The 19,599-nt window shown below is 48.2% G+C and overlaps 1 protein-coding gene across 1 annotated transcript; it reads left to right on the forward strand.

The window, feature by feature from the left end:
* Window positions 1-7,768: 7,768 nt before the first annotated feature.
* Window positions 7,769-19,229, forward strand: GM2A (ganglioside GM2 activator). The gene is made up of 4 exons (XM_065875108.1): window positions 7,769-7,858; window positions 12,968-13,120; window positions 18,553-18,735; window positions 19,074-19,229. Exons 1-4 carry the CDS (start codon window positions 7,769-7,771, stop codon window positions 19,227-19,229), a joined length of 582 nt encoding a protein of 193 aa, XP_065731180.1.
* Window positions 19,230-19,599: the final 370 nt, after the last annotated feature.

Here is a 19,599-nt window from a genome sequence, read left to right on the forward strand (position 1 = left end):
CCACTAGAGAAAAGCTGCTTTAGTCCAGTAGTTCTCCAAGTTGGCTGCACCTTGGAATCCTCTGGGGGTTACTTTAAAAAATGTTGCTGCATGTGTCCCACCATGGGCAGCAGTCTGGGCCTGGGCTCCCAGGTGATTTGTTTAAAGCTCTCCAGGTGCTACAGCCATTTAAAAGAAGGATTTAGGGACATCCCTGGTGGCGCAGTGGTTAAGAATCGCCTGCCAATGCAGGGGACACGGGTTCGAGCCCTGGTCCGGGAAGATCCCACGTGCCGCAGAGCAACTAAGCCCATGCGCCACAACAACGGAGTCTGCGCTCTAGAGCCCGCGAGCCACAACTACTGAGCCCACATGCCACAACTACTGAAGCCCACGCGCCTAGAGCCCGTGCTCCGCAAAAAGAGAAGCCACAGCAATGAGAAGCCTGCGCACCACAACGAAGAGTAGTCCCCACTTGCTGCAACTAGAGAAAGCCCGAGCGCAGCAATGAAAACCTAATGCAGCCCAAAATTTTTAAATTAAATAAATAAATAAAAATAAAGCTCTCGAGGTGATTCCAGTGTGTAACCAGCATTGAGAATCACAGCTCCAGGCAAAGGCTCTAAGGAGATGAAAATCTGGGGGTATCAAGGCAATGCAAATTTGGGTGGGGCTTCCCACCCTGGGCCCTCCCTTGGCACCTTCCCCAGCCCTGCTGGGCCTGCCCAACCAGTCCAACCCCTGCTCCCCAAGGCACTGTCAGGCCTCCAGCTGCTCTCAGGTTTCAGAAGGGTGAGGTGAGAAAGGGGTTCGTGCTCTTATTAGCTTTGCAATTCTGCCCAGGGGTGTGGCCCTGAGCCAAGAGGCCAGAAACCTGGATTCTCATCCCATTTCAGCTGGGTGGCCTTCGGCAAGGTCTGTCCCTCTCTGGGCTTCAATTTCTTGATCTCTAAAATGGGCTAGTCAGAGGAGATTGAAATAACTTCTAGTGTTTCTTCCAGTTTTCTACTATGTAGACAGACTCTCAAAGTTGAAAGGGAACTTGGAGGTCATCTAGTTTAATCGGACCTTCTTACAAATGGGGAAACTGAGGCCCGGTAAGGTTAAAGGCATTGTTTAAGTCAGAAATACCATTACCTTGGCTTCCTTGGTGGTGCAGTGGTTTAGAATCCGCCTGCCAATGCAGGGGACATGGGTTCGAGCCCTGGTCCGGGAAGATCCCACATGCCGCGGAGCAACTAAGCCCGTGTGCCACAACTACTGAGCCTGTGCTCTAGAGCCCACGAGCCACAACTACTGAGCCCGTGTGCCACAATGACTGAAACCTGTGCGGCTAGAGCCCGTGCTCCACAACAAGAGAAGCCACCACAATGAGAAGCCCGTGCACCGCAATGAAGAGTAGCCCCCGTTAGCCACAACTAGAGAAAGCCCGCACACAGCAACAAAGACCCAATGCAGCCATAAATAAATAAATACATTTATATATAAAAAAAGAAATACCATTACCACTGAGAGAAAATTTTTGACTTCAATGGAAAACTCTTCATTGTCTAAAGCATACCCTTCTACATATCTACTTCTGGTTCTATGCAGACTCTGTGTCTGTCATTGAAGGTTATCTACATCTGAAATTGTAGGTAACCCATAACAATAGAAAATAATCTTTGCCTATAGACATTTCATTTTTGTCCTGTGGAGGTTAAATTGACTTCCCTCCCCCACTATGGAAGAGGCCGATTTTGCCTCCATTTCTACTTTTATCTCAATATTCCTGATCCATACTTGTGTTTGTTCTTTGAACTCTCCTTTGCACTGGTTGTAACATCTCACAGTTTCCCTCATTGAAGGAGTTAAAAATAAAATCACTACTGCATGCTCATTTCATATCTGTACAAGAGTTATGGTTTTACCTTGTTTTTAAAAATTACCCTTGGGCTTCCCTGGTGGTGCAGTGGTTAAGAATATGCCTGCCAGTGCAAGGGACATGGGTTTGAGCCCTGGTCCGGGAAGATCCCACATGCCGCGGAGCAACTAAGCCCGTGCACCACAACTACTGAGCCGGTGCTCTAGAGCCCATGCTCCACAACAAGAGAAGCCACCGCAATGAGAAGCCCGCGCACCGCAACGAAGAGTAGCCCCCGCTCACCGCAATTAGGGAAAGCCCGCACGCAGCAAAGAAGACCCAATGCATACAAAAATAAATAAAGTAAGTAAATAATTTTTTTTAATAAATAAAAAATACCCTTTAGGGCTTCCCTGGTGGCGCAGTGGTTGAGAGTCCGCCTGCCGATGCGGGGAACGTGGGTTTGTGCCCCGGTCCGGGAGGATCCCACATGCCGCGGAGCGGCTGGGCCCGTGGGCCATGGCTGCTGGGCCTGCGCGTCCGGAGCCTGTGCTCCGCAACGGGAGAGGCCGCAGCAGTGAGAGGCCCACGTACCGCAAAAAAAAAAAAAAAACCCTTTAATAACAAAAAGAGTTAAGATTTTAAAACCAGAGGTCCAGGCTAAATTGGGGATTGAAACCCACAGAGACCAGGCAGTAACAAAAGTGAGAGATGCACAGCTTGTAGGGGCTGTTGGAGGCTGCAGAATCCCATCAGTGACAACTCAGCTTCAATAGACTGTTGCCCTGTAGAAATGCAGGCCAGTGTTTCCAGATTCTCTGAGTTTTTCAGGAAAGCTGGAAGTCCATAATTTAATGAGAAATCACCTGCTTTTATTATACACTGACAACCAAGTAAAAACCAACTACACACACTACTGTCTATAAAATAGGTAAATAACAAGGTCCTACTGTATAGCACAGGGAACTATATTCAATGTCTTGTAATAATCTATAATGGAAAAGAATCTGAAAAAGAATACATACATATATATGTATATACATCTGAATCACTATATGTATATAGTTTCTGAATCAGAAACTAACACATTGTAAACCAACTATACTTCAATTAAAAAAAAAAGTAAAAATTCTAAGAAATACCACATAGACAAACAAATGATATTTGAGGCTTGTGTTGCTGTCTGTGACGTCTTCACATGCATTTGAGGTGGTAAGCATTCCTCACTAAATCTGAAATTGAGCAGGACCCTGCGGGACACTCCCGGGTACAACAACCTTTCCATGTCCCCCGTTTCTTGTTTGTAGAAAAAGGGTTTTAGTCTCCTAGACCTTCCCTGAGTTCCAAAGAGCAGATTCAAGCAGCTACTAATCAGGGAAGTGAGGGAGTGCAAACACAAAGGAAAAGCGCCAACAAAAAGTAGTTCAGTGACGAAACAGAGTCCTAGCTTCTCAGGGGATGTACACAACAATCTGACACATGTCTTTGAGTTGCTCTGCAAGAACTAAGGCTCCCACCCAGATGAGGATGGTGAGGACATGCTGAGAACCCAGACTGGTCGGAGCCAGGAGGCTGATGGTTGAGATTCCTGGGACACCACCCTGTGACCTCACTACCGACCAATCAGAAGAAAGTCATGCACCCTGCAGCCGGCACCCAAATGTTGCCTTTAAAAACTATTCCCTGAAAACCACTGGGAGGTTCTGGTCTTTTGAGCAGGCGCTGCCTATTCACCTTGCTTGGCCCTGCAATAAAACTTTCTCAGCTCCACACTCCAGTGTTTCGGTTTGTTTGGCCTCACTGTGTGTCAGGTGCGTGACCTTTGGGTTCAGCAACAAGGGCACTTCCCACACCAGGCTTTACGCTCACACTGGGTCTCCAACCACACACAAGTAAGGCTGGGAGGTCATCCTGAGCCGTGTTATTCCAGGGCTCAGACCCAGTTGCTCCTCCAGGAAGCCCATGATGATGAACATTAGAGTGGCAACAACTTTCAAGTTGCAACCCATCACTCCTAAAATGTGGGTTCTTCAAGGATAATGGTCTTGTTTTAGTAATTGCCACTTTTGTTTGTTTGGTTTTTTTTGGCCGCACCATGCAGCATGCGGGATCTTAGTTCCCGACCAGGGATCGAACCTGCGCCCCTTGCAGTGGAAGCGTGGAGTCTTAACCACTGGAACACCAGGGAAGTCCCGTAATTGCCACTTTTATGTATGTGTGAGTCTATTGTATGCCAGGTGCTTTATGTCAACCTTGGTCATACATTTGAATCGTCTGGGATTAAAAAAAAAAAAAAACAACCAACCTTGGGTCTCACCTCCAGAGATTTAGGTGTAGTTGGTCTGGAGTATGGCCTGGCGACTGGGAATTGTAAACGCTCTGCAGAGAAGTGCAGTGTGCAGTCCTGGCTAAGAATGATGGCCTGATGGTCTGGACCATTTAAAATTTTACAATGGCTCTTCTCCCAGATGTTTCTATTTCTCCCAGATGGTCTGAGAGTTATTAGACTCAAGAATACTGACCACCTGCACTTTGTATTACTTTAACCTGATTTCTTGTCTTTGGGTATTAATACTCTTGGATAGTATTTTGTTTGTCTTATCAACTAAGAAAAAAAAAACAACCAATCAAACAAACCCAAAAATGAGAGTTGTGAGTTTCAGTTTTCTTTGGGGACTTACTGAGGACTGTAGCTGAGGAGACAGCCTCTCAGTCCTGAGGAACTGCTCTGAAGAGGTGGAGGGAGTTGGGGGAGAGGTCAGTATATGTGTAATTCTGGTGAAAGTGTTCATGCAGTCAAGCACACATCTCGGTAGAAGGTTGCTGCTAGTCACAAGAAACAGATATCTTAGTCAATGGTTATACTGCTTTTCTAATTACAGGAAGATGCAAGAATCAGGTTCATAAAAAGTCCTCCTGAACATATCTAACTATCTAAAGGCCTGTTATATCAGTTTTCCCAAAGCACAGTGTCTCATCCTAATCTCCTCCCTGAACCCCTTTCAGGCCGCACTGTAGGTAGAACTGGATGGTGGGCAACATTCTTTGTTTTACTCTTTACTTGCGGATTGCTTTTCTTGAATAGACCCTAGTTTTTGTGGAGGTAGGGTAGGGTTATAGGAATAGGGGCAGGGCCTTTATTTTATCTGACTTGAATCTATAAATATTTTTTGAATGAGTGAATAGCTTGTTGTTGTTATTATTATTATTATTAATCCTTGTTTTGCAAATGAGGAAACTGAGCCCAGAGAGGTTAAGGCCCCAGCTCAGGCTCTTACAAGACAAGCCTGGGTCTGCCTGACTGGAAGCAAGCACTCTGAACAAGCTACTGTCCTGTTCTTTCTTGCATCTTCCTTATGGTCTTGGTTTCCAGTCACTGTGTCTCTGGCTTTGCACAATCTCCTCCAAAGCCCTCCAGATGGAGATGTCAGGCACTCTGATTCCCAAGGGATGTGCCCCCTCATTGAGGGGTTCTCCTAAGTGGCCAGGAGATTTGACCTTTTACTGCCCAAGACCATCGACTTCTTGTGTGAAGGAGCGTGCCTGAGGCTGAGAGAATGGAGACTTTAGGAGCTGGGAGGAAATGATGTAGGGCTGCACCCCGAAGTCCTGCAGTCCTTGCAGTCGCCCAGCCATGAGACTGAAGAAAGAACCCAGAGGGAGTCAGGGACAGAGGCATCAACTATTGGACAGGGAATCTTGCAAGTCAGAGGCAAATGTCCTGGAACGACCCCCCACTGTGTACGGATGGCAGCTGGCAGGGCACAGCGGCAATCTCCGCTACACAGGGGAGGAGGAGGCTATTAGTTACAGGGGGCATGACGTCAGAAGGGCTCCTTAGTTGCCAGGGGGACTGTTGGAGCCTCCCCCCCACCCAGCTCTTTGGGTTAGTAACCCTTGCAAGGGGGCCACTGTTTCCTGTTGATAACTGAACATACTGGAGCCGTTCTACTTCAAGGACTAGAAACATCATTAGCTGGGTGTCCAGCCGATCATGCAGGTAGTTGCTGATTAACCTTTCACCTTATACATATACACAATGGAATATTACTCAGCCATTAAAAAGAATGAAATAATGCCATTTGCAGCAACATGGATGACATGGAGATTGTCAGTCATACTGAATGAAGTTAAGTCAGACAGAGAAAGAGAAATATCAAAGGATATGCGGAATCTAAAAAGAAACGATACAAATGAACTTATTTACCAAACAGAAACAGACTCACAGACTTAGGAAATGAACTTATTGTTACCAGTGGGGAAGGGTGAACAGAAGGGATAGTTAGGGAGTTTGGAATTGACAAAATAAAGGCCCTGCCCCCATTCCTATAACCCTATCCCACCTCCACAAAAACTAGGGTCTATTCAAGAAAAGCAATCCGCAAGTAAAGAGTAAAACAAAGAATGTTGCCCACCATCCAGTTCTACCTACAGTGCAGCCTGAAAGGGGTTCAGGGAGGAGATTAGGATGAGACACTCTGTGCTCTGGGAAAACTGACAGAACAGGTCTTAGATATTTAGATATGTTCAGGAAGAATTTTTATGAACCCGATTCTTGCATCTTCCTGTAATTAGAAAAGCACTAAAACCACTGACTAAGATATCTGTTCTTTGTGACTAGCAGCAACCTTCTACCGAGATGTGTGCTTGATTGCATGCACCCTTTCATTAGTTTGACACCTCTTATACCTCTGAGGGAACAGCCTCAGGAGAAGTGAGTTCTAGTTTTGCTTCTGCTATGTGCCATTGGACAAGTCCTCTCACTCAGGGGGCCTCAAAATGGACTTGTGTATAATGAAGAGGTTGTGCTAGATGAGAGAGGGAAGGGATTATCAGAATGGGAGGAAGGTGTGCAATTAGAAAAGCATATTAAAAGATCAGGTAAAGCCTAGAGCTTAGTTAATACATCAATGCTGGTTCCTAGTTTTTATAAAAAATACCCTTATATCTTAATGTTAACAATGGGGAAACTAGGAGAGAGTTTTGCACTATTTTTGCAACTTTTCTGTAATCTAAAATTAATTCCAAAATTAAAAATTTCTTTTAAAAGATGATTAGGTTGTTTTAAATTCTGTTAATGCGTTCATTTACTCAACAAAGATTGCCTATTATGTGTCACATTACTAGTGACCAGAAGTCATGGTTCCACCCCTTGTGGGGTTTACAATCTAGTGGTAATTTGGCAGGAATAGGGTCCCTATTGCTTTTAAAAAAAATTAAACCTCAACTACGAAGTGTAGTAGCTTAGGGAAATCTTGGCTGATGAGGTATATATAAGCAGAATCCTTGCTCTATCACTTCTTAGCTGTGTGACCTTGGCAAAGCTAACCTGCCTTATCATGTATGTTTCCTCAGTGGTAAAGTGGGACCAAAAAATGGATTCCCTCGTTGTGCTTAACAGCGCTTGGCATGCATTAAAGCACTTACTAAAAATTATCATTATCATTATAATAATTATTTAAAAGACACAGTGATTTGTAACACAGCTAAGGGGAAGCGTAGTATCGACAGGGAGCATGATATTTTTGTCAAGAAGGACTTGGGCGAACGAAAACATGACGGCCCATCCAGCAGTGACGGTTCACAGCGTGAGATCAGAAACAACAGCCCCGCCCCTCCCTCGCGCTCCGGCCCCGCCCCGCCCCGTACTCGACCCGCCCCTTTTCTCCTCAGGCTCTGCCTTCGCCACTGAAGGCGGGGCCTGTCGCCCACGGGCGAAGTGCGGGGCTAAAGGAGGAACCTTTGGGGGGGCGGATCCGGGAGAGCTCTGTCCAATCCCCGGCCCCGAAATCTCAGATCCGGAGGGGGCGGGACGCACGGGGAAGTGGCCGCACTCAGCTTTGCATAGCGATGCACAGCTTTGCGTAACCAATACGGGCAGGCATTTAAAGGCGTCGTCGCCTCCACGAACCTTGTAGTTAACCCGGTGAGGACTCACCCTTTGCGATGAACCCTCTGATGCAGGCCCCTCTCCTCATCTCCCTGGGCTTGCTTCTCGCCGGCCCAGCGGCAGCTGCACGCGTCTTCTCGAACCGGGTGAGCATCCTATCCTTTAGGAGGCTGCTTCCAGCATCCCAGCCCAGCTCGGGATGTGCGGGCTGGGGTGGGATATGGGGGTGGCCTCTCCGGTCTCTAGAATTACTTCTTTGCAGCAGAGCCTCCCAAAGTCACTAACTGTGGGACTCTGAGTGGGTCCTTTGCTCTCTGCGGGTTTCAGTTTCCCCATCTGTACAGAGGGGTGGGCTGTAAGGCTTTGCTCTGCTCCAGACTGTTTTGGAAGGGTTAATCTCAGTCCCGTCTGTACTCCTGTCCTCTTTCCAAACGTCTGAGTGAAATTTTACGGAACTGCAAGACCAAGGCTCTAATCCCAGGCCCAGAGACGCAGCCCCGTTTACGTGCCCTCTCTTTTCCGCCATGAAAATGCCTGGAACCTTTCCCCTCCCCTCTGTACTGCTCTGAGGCGCTGCTCCTCCTCGTGGGTGGGTGGGTTTGAGAGGCTTTTCAGGCCAGAAGGTCCATACTTGCTCCTCTGGCGACGAAGGTGCAGCCCTGCTCCTGGGTGCGAGGCATGCAGAGGCAACAGCCTACAAGCTTCTTCCTTATCTTCTCAGACACCCTGTGCTCCAGACCCTGGGGAAGGGGAAGTTCTGTCATTCTGAGAAATAGAGAAGCCTAGTTCCATGGCCTCTTTGCTGCATACCTGGGGGCCAGACACTTGGTATCTCTGGCAGCAGTCAAAGAGAGAGGCCCAGCCTAGGTCCCCTCCTGCCAACCTCCTTGGAAATATTTGTCAGAGCCAGGAACAGGTTGGTGTGAGGGAAAGTGGGATAGTACTAGGAGGTTTGGCTTCTGATTCCTCCCCTGTCTCTAATCCATGGGAGTGGCATTTGGGTTCCTTAAGCCTTGGTCTCCTTATCTGTACAATGGGCTGGATAGTGCCAACCTGCCTTTCTTTGATGGTTGTGGGTGAAGGGAAATGCTTCCGTGGATGGAAAACCTCTTATATCTTTAACTCATAAAGTGATAGAAGCCAGTGGGCTCGGCCTCACCCTGCCCCAGGGGCAAGGAGTCTATTTTGCCTATTGAATGGAGGAGCAAAGAACTCTTGGCCTTATTGGCCCAGAGGGTTCACAGTTAGTCCCTGAGTGTAGGTTGAGAACGTTTCTCTTGGCTCCAGGTCTGACCACTATGAGGTGGTGTGGCTAAGTCTGGAACCAGTCCTACATCCCCGCTCTCCTACACGTCTTGGCTGTGGATGCCGTCCCAGACCAGAGGGTCTTATGTTGGCAGCTTTAGACAGGCCATGAGACATCAGGGAGTTCACCCACCTTACCCAGCCCCATAGAGGATAGGGGACTCATCTGAGATTACACAGCAAGGGGCACTTTCCATTCTCATCTGCTATCACCGGGTCTTCTCTGGGCTCATGTGATTCGGAACCCTTACGCTGAAACCCTGGGCCACATGAAGGCTGTGGGGTGATAGTGAGTGTTTGAGCATCAGGAAACCGGGAGTTCCAGTTCCTCCAAAAGCATTAACCCAGTCTCATGCCCCTGGGCTGTGGTGATCCTTAGATAAAAGGGGAGAATGTCTAGCCCCAGGCTGGGTGCAAAATAGGTACTTAATAGACTCTCTGATAACTGTCTAATGTCATTTATTATGCACATACTATGTGCTATGTGTTGAGCCAGGTGCTTTGCTCATTATTTCCCTAATGAACATTTTTAGGGGAGTACTTTTAGACTTACAGAAAAGTTGCAAAGACAGTACAGAGTTCCCACACACTCCTCACTCAGTTTCCCCTAATGTTAACATTTTGTATTACCATGGTACATTTGTCAAGACTGAGAAACCAGCTTAGGTACATTACCACTAGCTAAACTCTAGACTTTGTTTGAATTCTACCAGTTTTCCCGTTAACATCCTCTTTCTGTTCCAGGATCCAGTCTCGGGCACCACATTGCATGTGTTGTCCTGTCTCCCCAGTCTCCTCTGGTCTGTGACAGTTTCTCAGACTTGTGTTTTCATGGCCGTGACAATGTTGAGGAGTTGTGACCTGTACTTTCTGTATACAAACTTCTCACTCTTACAGTAGCCCTGTGAGAAGATATAGTTATGCCCATTTAATATATGAGGAAATTGAGCCTCAAGAGGGGTCAACTGACGCATGTTCTCAGCTAGTGAGAGTGGCTGAGGTATGGTTTTAATCCAGGTCTGTGATTTGGACGCATATTTCTGCCTCCACAGCTGTGCCTTTGCCCTCTGCCATACGTTGCATCTTCCCACGTGTTAGCCCAGGCTGGGATGACAAATATTTGGTGGCAGGCCTGCCCTTAGTGGGCAGTGCTAACACATCATGCCTCCTTTTCCGGATGAGCCTGGACTCAGCTGCAGAATTCACTGCGACAGAAGCCTCTAGTCAGCCATCGAGAAACCACCTTGTCAAGTCTCCCCAGAGCCTGAGGGCAGGAGGAGTGGGGTACTCTGGACACTTCCTCCAGCCTGGAATCAATCCTCGCTGTGAATCAGGCTGCCTTGGAATTTGTGAAAGCAGCTCTAGAAAATGGCTAGTCCTCCTACCCACCCTCCAGCCCAACTCTTAATCCCAGGCATGCTTTCATTTGATAGTGGCCTTCTAATTGATCTCCCGTGTTCTAAACTTAACCTTCTGCAGTCCATTCTCAACCGTAAACCAGAGCGTGGCCCTCTCCTGCAATGGCGTTCCATTGCACATATAGGAAATCCAGCCTCCTGAGGATGACCTATGAGGTCTGGCAGGAATTAAATGACCCTGCCACCCCTCTAAGCTTACTTGGGTGACTCATCCACTACATCTAGCCCACTGGCCTTGCAGGGCCCAGAGCAGCTGAGCATCTTCCCGGTGTGGGGCCTTTGCCCATGTTCCCTCTGCCTGAGCATTCTTTCAGTACTTGCATGGCTGACTCCTCATCCTGCAGGATTATAACTTCCTCATCGCCCTATTTAAGTGAGTCTTGTTACTCTCAACACGACCCTCTGTTTGTTTCTTTTATGGCACCCAGAGATCATAGTGGGTAATAGTTATTTACATTGGACTGTAAGCTCCTCACCGAAGGGCAGGCACATTTCTAATTGTTTACCTCTATGAACAGCCCTTGGCCCCAGGCCTGTGATCACTGTTTCATAAATATCTGCGGAATGAATGTTGAAGGAAACATTTGTTGGTACCTACCCTGTCTAAGGGGCTGTGGGGAATGCAGGGATGAATCAGGCCTTTCTTAGTCATGGCCCAATGCTTCATTCCAAGGGACAGAAGCCCATTTCAAGAAGCTCAAGTAAAGGGAAGTTTATTCCAGGTATACTAGGAATCTCGTGGAACTAATGGCAGGAAGTAGCGGCTGGGATGTCTAATGGCTGTCATTTAGGGAGCTGGCTCATGCTTTGTGCCTGGCATTGTGTCATGAGCTTTATGTACATGCTCTCACCCTCGCACCAGGTCTGGGAGGGAAGTAGAAATGACTGCACTTAAAAGATGTGGAAGTTGCAGCTCCAAAGGAGAAGTTGGCCTGTAGAGTCACATGATATGGGGGTCGAGCTATGATTTCAAGCCATGTCTGCCAACTAAAGCCTTGATTTACCTATATCTTAGTCTAAAACCATGCCCCTGGCTGTCCCCCCTCACTGCCTATTTAGATAGGGGGCCGGAGGCAGGGGGCGACTCTGTTCTCTTTTCCACAGACCAGCAGAGCCCTTAGTTCTTGTCCCTTTGGCTTGGTCATGAGTCTAGGTGTTCTGGCTCTGACTTAAAGCTTATGACCCCATGACAGCTCAAAGCCCAAAGTCCTCTGAATGATTTTGCCTCTGTCTCACTTCCCAAATTGGAGGCAGAGAGAATCTGTCCGCCTGGCCTGGGTTAAGTATTCTCTTTTGGCCCATCTACCTGTGGCTGTGTTGATGACGGGGGTCAACTTGGGGACATGGTACTGGCAGGTTTTCCTTCTAAGATGGGATGTGCGTGGTGGGAATGCTGAAGGTCTCTCGCAGGTGGCCTTCAGGGGGCTGGGAAAGGTGTGAGTGGGTGGGCAGAGTCTACATGGTATAGGAAGTGTTAAAGATCATAGACAGGGTTCTGTGGGAGTGGGGAGTCAGTGGTCATGTGTAGTTGGACGCGATGGTGGAATCAGGAATCAGGAGACCTCTTGGGGGATGTTGAGGAAGAGGAGGAGATATGGCTCAGCAGAGGGGAGGGGAAGGACGTGGGGTGTGGGACAGGGCAGGGCATGCGCAATGGGAGTTAAGAAAGCACTGGTTAGGGCTTCCCTGGTGGCGCAGTGGTTGAGAGTCCACCTGCTGATGCAGGGGACACGGGTTCGTGCCCCGGTCTGGGAAGACCCCACATGCCGCGGAGCGGCTGGGCCCGTGAGCCATGGCCGCTGAGCCTGCGCGTCCGGAGCCTGTGCTCCGCAACGGGAGAGGCCACAACAGTGAGAGGCCCGCATACTGCAAAAAAAAAAAAAAAAAAAAAAAAGCGAGCACTGGTTAGGATTGTGCAAGTTTGTTCACTAGGGATTGCTCATCAACAGATGGCCCACTGGGGATCTTTTCAGGTGTGTCCTAGTCCCTCCCTGGGCTAATTGTGCCTCCTTGAGGGTAGGGTGTTAGATGTTGTTATGTTTCCCACTGTATTTTGTGTTCCCTATCGTTCCTGGCCCTGGATTGGGCCTGGGCTGTGACGTGGATAAGGTTCTGGACGTGGGCTGCAAAGCCGAATCCTCCAAAAGCCTCCCTCTAAGGAGATGCCGAGACTAGTTGGAGAGGAGTGGAGAGCAGGGAGGTGAGAGATCAGAGAAGATATCTACCAAAGGTGGATATGGTTAGTCTCCTATTTTGAAGTCCAAGGTCTGTGATTCTGTGCTCTATAGTTCACGGCACACTTTTGGGAGATTGTCTTTTAGTCTAGTCCTGCCTATGAAATGGGTAGGACCGATGTTATTCCAGGTTTACAGATGTGGAGTTGCAGATGAAGCTCATAGAGGGCAGGTACCTCGCCGATGGGCACACTGTCAGTAAGCTGCTCTGTTAATCCTTCTAACCTGTGACTGTTCCTTTTGTCAACTTTTCTTTTCTCTACTTTTCTTGCTGCCTTATTGTCCTTAGCTCTCCCAGCTCAGTAGCTTTTCCTGGGATAACTGCGATGAAGGGAAGGACCCTGTGGTGATCAACAGCCTGACTGTGGAACCTGACCCCATTGTCATTCCTGGGAACATGACCGTCAGTGCTGAGGTCAGGACCACTGCATACCTCAAAGATCCTCTGAAGGTGAGCCCAGGGGTGGGCAGGTTCAGGGAGGTGCTGGAGGGAAGGTGCTATGGGCCAGAGGGAGGGCCCTGAGGCATGTATGCTCAGGGAACTGAATCATTTTGGAATCCTGGAATCCCAGAGCAGCAAAAGAAGCATAGATTTGTTAAATGTCCTTTCATAAGTTTATTTGCCTTTTGTGTTTTTGTTTAGGAATAACCAGTTCATTCATGCCTGTTGCCTGCTTTGGGGGTGGGTATTTGCATGTTTTCATACAGAACAATAGAAACTTTCTGTGTATCCATTGCAACTCCATATATTGTAGTCCTTTCCTCACTGGTTTGCATCGCTACCTTTATACCATATATATTTTTTTTAATATTTATTTGGCTGCATCAGGTCTTAGTTGCGGCATGCAGGCTCATCATTGCAGGGCGCGGGGCTTCTCTCTAGTTGTGGCACGCGGGCTCCAGAGCATGTGGGCTTAGTAGTTGTGACATATACTGTATTCTTATATGCCTTCAGCCTGTCCTGGTGCAGATCTCTTCTGGTACCAGTTTCCTTTTGACTCTTTAAAAGGATTTCTGATTTGGAATCTGTGTACCTGAAACTACCCTTTGACTTGGTTAATCACAGCCCCTACCTCATACATTTCTCTGAGCGATTACTGAGTTAATAACATGGATAGTTCCTTGCACAGGGCCTGGCACACAAGACCAGCTCGGTACATGTTAGCCCTTGTTAATATTTCCGTTAGTATCAATCTCTTCCTGTGGCTTCTTTGACCCAGACAGAGTCCTGTACGTGCAAGCAGCTCTCAGGCTTTGCTTTGCCCAGCACCTCTTCCCAAGTCTTCTCCAGGCTAGGTCACTGCATTTTCTTTAGCTGTTCTTCAAGTGATTTTCTACCAGGGTCACATTTCTACACTACCTCCACTGAGTCTGGAGCAAAGCGCTCTTTAGCGAGCTGGCCATCATGCTTGCTCTTCTGCCACTGCCATGCAAACTGCAGACGTTTCCAAGAACACTGATGCAGTACAACTGACTTGGAAGGAAAAAGCTGGTGAACTCCTTTTTCTTCCCCCAGCCTTTTTCTGGCTTCTTTATAGGCCATTAAGATGGGTTCCCCCTCGCCACCCATTTTCTATTATAGATCTTCCTCAACTTACGTCCCAGTGAACCTAGCATAAGTTGAAAAATCTCGTTAAGTCGAAAATGCATTTAATACACCTAACCTACGAAACATCGCAGCTTAGCCTCGCCTACCTTAACCACACTCAGAACATGTACATTAGCCTACAGTTGGGCAAAATCATTTAACACAAAGCCTATTTTATGATAAGGTGTTGAATATTGAATACTGTACTGAAAGTGAAAACCAGAATGGTTGTCTGGGTACAGAATGGTTTAAGTTGTTTACCCTCGTGATCGCATGGTTGATTGGAAGCTGTGGCTTCCTGTCACTGCCCAGCATCACCAGAGAGAATGGTACTACATATTGCTAGCCCTGAAAAAGATCACAATTCATAACAGGAAGTACAGTTTCTACTGAATGTGTATTGTTTCTGTACCATCGTAAAGTTGAAAAATTGTAAGTTGAACCATCATCAGTCTGTACTTTATTACCTGTCACAGATTTGGGCCATTGAGCTTTTTAAAATTGGACTCAGATTCCCACTGCCCCTTCGCTTCCTCCTACATTTCTCTTATGTATATAGTTTTGATTTGGTTCCTTTATCTTATTAGGGTATGTGCATACTAGCTATTAAATGAAAGCCTCTCACCACTTGGGTAGGAGAAAAGATGATGAGTCTCCTTTTACAGATAAGGGACACTGAAGCTCAGAGAAGGATGCAACTTGCCCCAGGTCAGCATTCAAGGCTGGTGTCCTTATCTGTCTAATGTTTCCTATTCCTGAGCTCTTTCTGGCAGGGAGGTGGAATTAGTGCTTGGAATTTTAGCAGGGGAGTATGCCAGGACTTACCCCGTGACAGCAAAGAACCCCGCCCCTCAGGAGAGCTGCTAGGATGCAAGCACTGTATGAGCCTGAAGGGCTCTTAAGGTTAATGGCTTCTCTCCTTGTTACTGGGGCCCAGAGAGGAGTGACTGGTCCAGGCTACGCACCTGTTAGTGGCAGGAGAGAAGCCTCCTCCTCTTCTGACCTTGCTGAAGTGAAATCTCTTCAATCAAAAGTCCCATTTGGGGCTTCCCTGGTGGCACAGTGGTTAAGAATCTGCGTGCCTGGAGCCCAAACTCTGCAACAAGAGAAGCCACTGCAGAGAAGCCCGGGCACTGCAACGAAGAGTAGCCCCCGCTCGCCACAACTAGAGAAAGCCCACGTGCAGCAATGAAGACTCAACACAGCCAAAAATAAATAAATTAAATCAATTAAACAAAAAATTAAGAGGAAAAAAAAGTCCCATTTGGAACCTGGATGGACTTGATGCCAGTTACAATTTTTAGAAGTTGGATGCGCCAGATTCTGTGAGCCATGGGCAAGGTTAGAGTCTGTACAGGAACGCCTTTTTCTTTTGATGTGTTCCACAGGATTTGGCATAATTTACAACTCCCTTCTTTGAGCTCTCAAGTTCCAGCCTCTGAGACCTTGGTTTCCCCATCCTCAGGAATCGTAAATTGCTACCACATTTGGCACGTACACTTATTTCAGGCTTTTAGACACATAGCTTTCAGCCCTGATGGTTTACCTTTTTTTTTCCCTCTAAAGTCCTGTACCTGCAATGCCCCTGCCTGAGCCCTGTGATTGAGATATAACTGCCCCTTCCCTGATCTCATCAAAATGTCTCCCCTTCAAGTCAGTTGCTAACAGTGGGTCTTTTTTTTTTGGCTGCATTGGGTCTTTGTTGCTGTGTGTGGGCTTTCTCTAGTTGCAGCGAGCGGGGGCTACTCTTCGTTGCGGTGCATGTGCTTCTTATTGCAGTGGCTTCTCTTGTTGTGGAGCACAGGCTCTAGGAACGTGGGCTTCAATAGTTGTGGCATACAGGCTCATTAGTTGTGGCTCGTGGGCTCTACAGCACAGGCTCAGTAGTTGTGGCGCACAGGCTTAGTTGCCCCACAGCATATGGGATCTTCCTGGACCAGGGCTCGAACCTGTGTCCCCTGCACTGGCAGGTGGATTCTTAACCACTACACCACCAAGGAAGCCCCTATCAGTGGGTCTTTATCTAGAGCCTTGTGTGCCTAGCCCTGAGCTAGAGGCCAAGAGAAAAGTCATTGTTTTCAACTTGCAAGAAACTTGGACTCTTAGGATGTCAGAACTGGTAGGTCGCTTCAAGATCATGAGATCCAAATACTCCATGGTCAAGATGGTCAAGATGGAGGAGCAGAGGCCTGAGGGGGGGAAGGGACTTGCCCAAGCACCCTGGTGGGTACAGGGATCATGATTCCATTACCCGTCAGTGCCTCTGTCTTGTGGAACCAGGTCCCATGACACAGGGGTTTATTTAGGTTGAGCTGTGGAGGTGCTAAGGTAGTCCTGGAGTAGAGGGATTGATGGTCCTTTATTACTCAGCTTTGCTTGAATTTTTTTTTTTTTTTTTTGCCCACGCCACACGTCTTGTGGGATCTTAGTTCCCCAACCAGGGATTGAACTCAGGCCTATGGCAGTGAAAGCACCAAGTCCTAACCACTGGACCGCCCAGGGAACTCCCCCTGCTTGCTCTTCTGAGCCATATGAACAAGTAGCCTGAGAACAAGGACTGGAAAATCAGCCATGGTTTTAATCCCCAAATGGCAGGCATGGCTGTTGCCTTAAGTTCGGGGTGCCCCCGCTGAGTACCTCCTGTGCTGTGCTTGTCCTGGCTGGGGGAGGCCTGGCTCCTGGTGGATGCAGCCCCACAGGCTTCCAGTGTGGTGGGAGGAGCCCAGGCAGGACTTGGTCCCCGCTGGTCCCCTCAGCTGGGTGTTCTTTCTTGTTCAGGGCAGAACTGGCTCAACCATTTTCATTGGGGTGTTAGCAAAACAAGGAGGGGTATGGAGGGGAGAAGTCCAGCAGGAAGTAATTTTTGGATTTCAGGCACTATGCTAAGTGTTTGACAGGCATTGTCTCACTCAGTGGGACCTTGTGAGAGAGGCAGACACTCTTAAAATGTCCCATTTTGGAGATAAGGGAATGGAGACAGAAGAAATTCCCCAAGGGCACAAGAGTAGGAAGTGGCCAAAGTAGCATTCTACTCCAGGCCCTCAGCTCTTTCTAGGCAAAGGGGTTGAAGCAGGTTTGGCAGGAGAGGAGACAGGAGGGCTGGGAGGGGACCGTGCATGACTTGGGGTGGGGAATAACATGTGGGTCAGCAGAGTGGGATGAGGCAAATTTGAGTTTGTCCACTCAGGATACAGGCTGCGCAGACTTATCCCTTCCTCCTGGACCTGGATCCTGACACCTGGGGCAGTTGGAGGACTGAGTCCACAGCCTGGGGAGCCAGCCTGAGCCCAGCAGGCTCAAGGGGAATAGTGCCCATCCAGGATTTGTCTCTTAGAAACAAAAGCCCTGAATCAAGTGAGCTTGGGGGCTGGGATTCATAGAATGCTGTGATGTTACAACTGAGAGTGGTTTCCTGCCATTACACCCACAGAGAATCAGACTTCCTCCTGCCCTTTCCCTACACTTTTCCCTGACACCTTTGGGGGGATACGATCATGGTCCCTAAGGCACCACTCATTTGGCTCTTAGGCAGCTAACACGTAGTGAATGCTTAGCCCGTGCCATGCATAACTGGTCAGCCCCCACCTCCAGAACAGGAGCAGAATCTTGGCAGCACAGAGGTGTGAAGTACTCACAGGTCTCCCCATCCAGCTTCTCTCTGGGTGCAGGAGTCCTTTAGTAGCTTCCGCAACAGGGTCCAGGCAGCCCATCTCTTCTTGAGGTAGTTCCATCTGTTGTAACTTTGCTATGATTGTTAAGATCTTCCTAATAGCAATCCCAGAATGATCCCTCTGTAAATTCCTATTGTTTTCAGTTCTGTCTTCTATGGCTGTACAGAGAAAATAGGATCCAAGAATAGCAGATGGGTTTCATCTTGGTAACCAACTCCAATCAGTTGGTGGTAGCTGCCTGAAGTCCTCTGAAGGAAAAGGTTCTGAAGCCAAGATTGGGCTGAGAAGGAAAGTCTAGAAGCAGTGCCACAGTTAGCCAATTAGCAGTGAGATGACAAGTGCATTTCAACTTCAACCAATGGGTAGTGACTACCTAAAGAATTATAGGACTGTGGTTCAGTGCAGGGGGAAAAATGTTACATTTGATTATTAATGTCAGCCACGGGCACAGGAAAGGATAGTGTTGGAGCACGTGCCACAATACTGTCATTTCTCGATCAGAATATCACCCAGAGCCCATCCAATTAAAAACTCTTGTTAAAATAAAAGGCTGACCTTTTAAAGAGGCAGAGGAACTGGTATGTTTGCCTTGGAATTTTACACTTTCTCCAACTCTCTCACCAGGTGGTACTAACTCTGGAGAAGGAAATGCCTGGCTTTTGGGTCAAAGTCCCATGTGTGGAGCAACTTGGCAGCTGCACCTACGAGAACTTCTGTAATGTGCTTGAAGTGTTAACTCCCGATGAGAATCCCTGCCCAGAACCCCTGCATACCTATGGGCTTCCCTGTCACTGTCCCTTCAAACGAGTAAGTATAGGGAGGGGAGAGCATTCCCACCGTGACTAGAGTAGAGACATGGGGTTTGGAGACATTCTCTTGCAGACCTGGATGTCTGTGGGTGTAAATTGATATGATCTATCCTGAATCACTTATCTTTTGGGGGCCTCGGTTTATCCAACTGTGAATGGGAGACCTGAAGCTCGATCTGACCTCTGGTGTCCTTTTGCTGTCACATTCTATGCTCTACCTGGCTCTTAGGAGAGTGGGAGGAGGGGCGGTTTGCAGCTGCAATCCTAGAGGTCACTCCAGGAGAGAGTCCCATCTGTAGGCTCTCACTGACCTGTGGTCCACTGCCTTTCCCACAGGGTACCTACTCACTTCCCAAGTCTGACTTCTTCCTGCCTGACCTGGAGCTGCCCAGCTGGCTCAGCAGTGGGAACTACCGCTTGAAGATCATCCTAAGCATCAACGGGGAGCATCTGGGCTGTGTCAAAATCTCCGCCTCCCTCAAGGGCAAATAAGGTGGCACCTGCCACAGCAGAATGAAGGGGATGTAGGAAGGCATCCTCTTCTTCTGTCTTACGTTGGCCAAGGCCAGATTCTACTCTCTGTCCTTTCTCAAGCCCCTTTCTACAATGATGACACTCCCCCGCTGAAAGTCATTTTATGCCACCTACAAAATTTTTAGGTGTGGGCCAGCAGCCCTAACCTAAAGGAGAATGAGCCTCGTGGTTTTTTTTGTTTTGTTTTTTTGTTTTGCGGTACACAGGCCTCTCACTGTTGTGGCCTCTCCCGTTGCGGAGCACAAGCTCTGGACGCGCAGGCTCAGCGGCCATGGCTCACGGGCCCAGCTGCTCTGCCTGTTGGATCTTCCCGGACCGGGGCACGAAC

This window comes from Phocoena phocoena, chromosome 3 (assembly GCF_963924675.1).
Source record: "Phocoena phocoena chromosome 3, mPhoPho1.1, whole genome shotgun sequence".
NCBI lineage: Eukaryota > Metazoa > Chordata > Mammalia > Artiodactyla > Phocoenidae > Phocoena > Phocoena phocoena.

What these genes read in the sequence shown, in the direction of transcription:
- GM2A (XM_065875108.1), top strand. Translation starts at nt 7,769, where the DNA reads ATGAACCCTCTGATGCAGGCCCCTCTCCTCATCTCCCTGGGCTTGCTT. An exon ending in CACGCGTCTTCTCGAACCGG is followed by an intron (nt 7,859 to 12,967) that starts GTGAGCATCCTA and finishes TAGCTCTCCCAG; the next exon opens with CTCAGTAGCTTTTCCTGGGA. An exon ending in ACCTCAAAGATCCTCTGAAG is followed by an intron (nt 13,121 to 18,552) that starts GTGAGCCCAGGG and finishes CTCTCTCACCAG; the next exon opens with GTGGTACTAACTCTGGAGAA.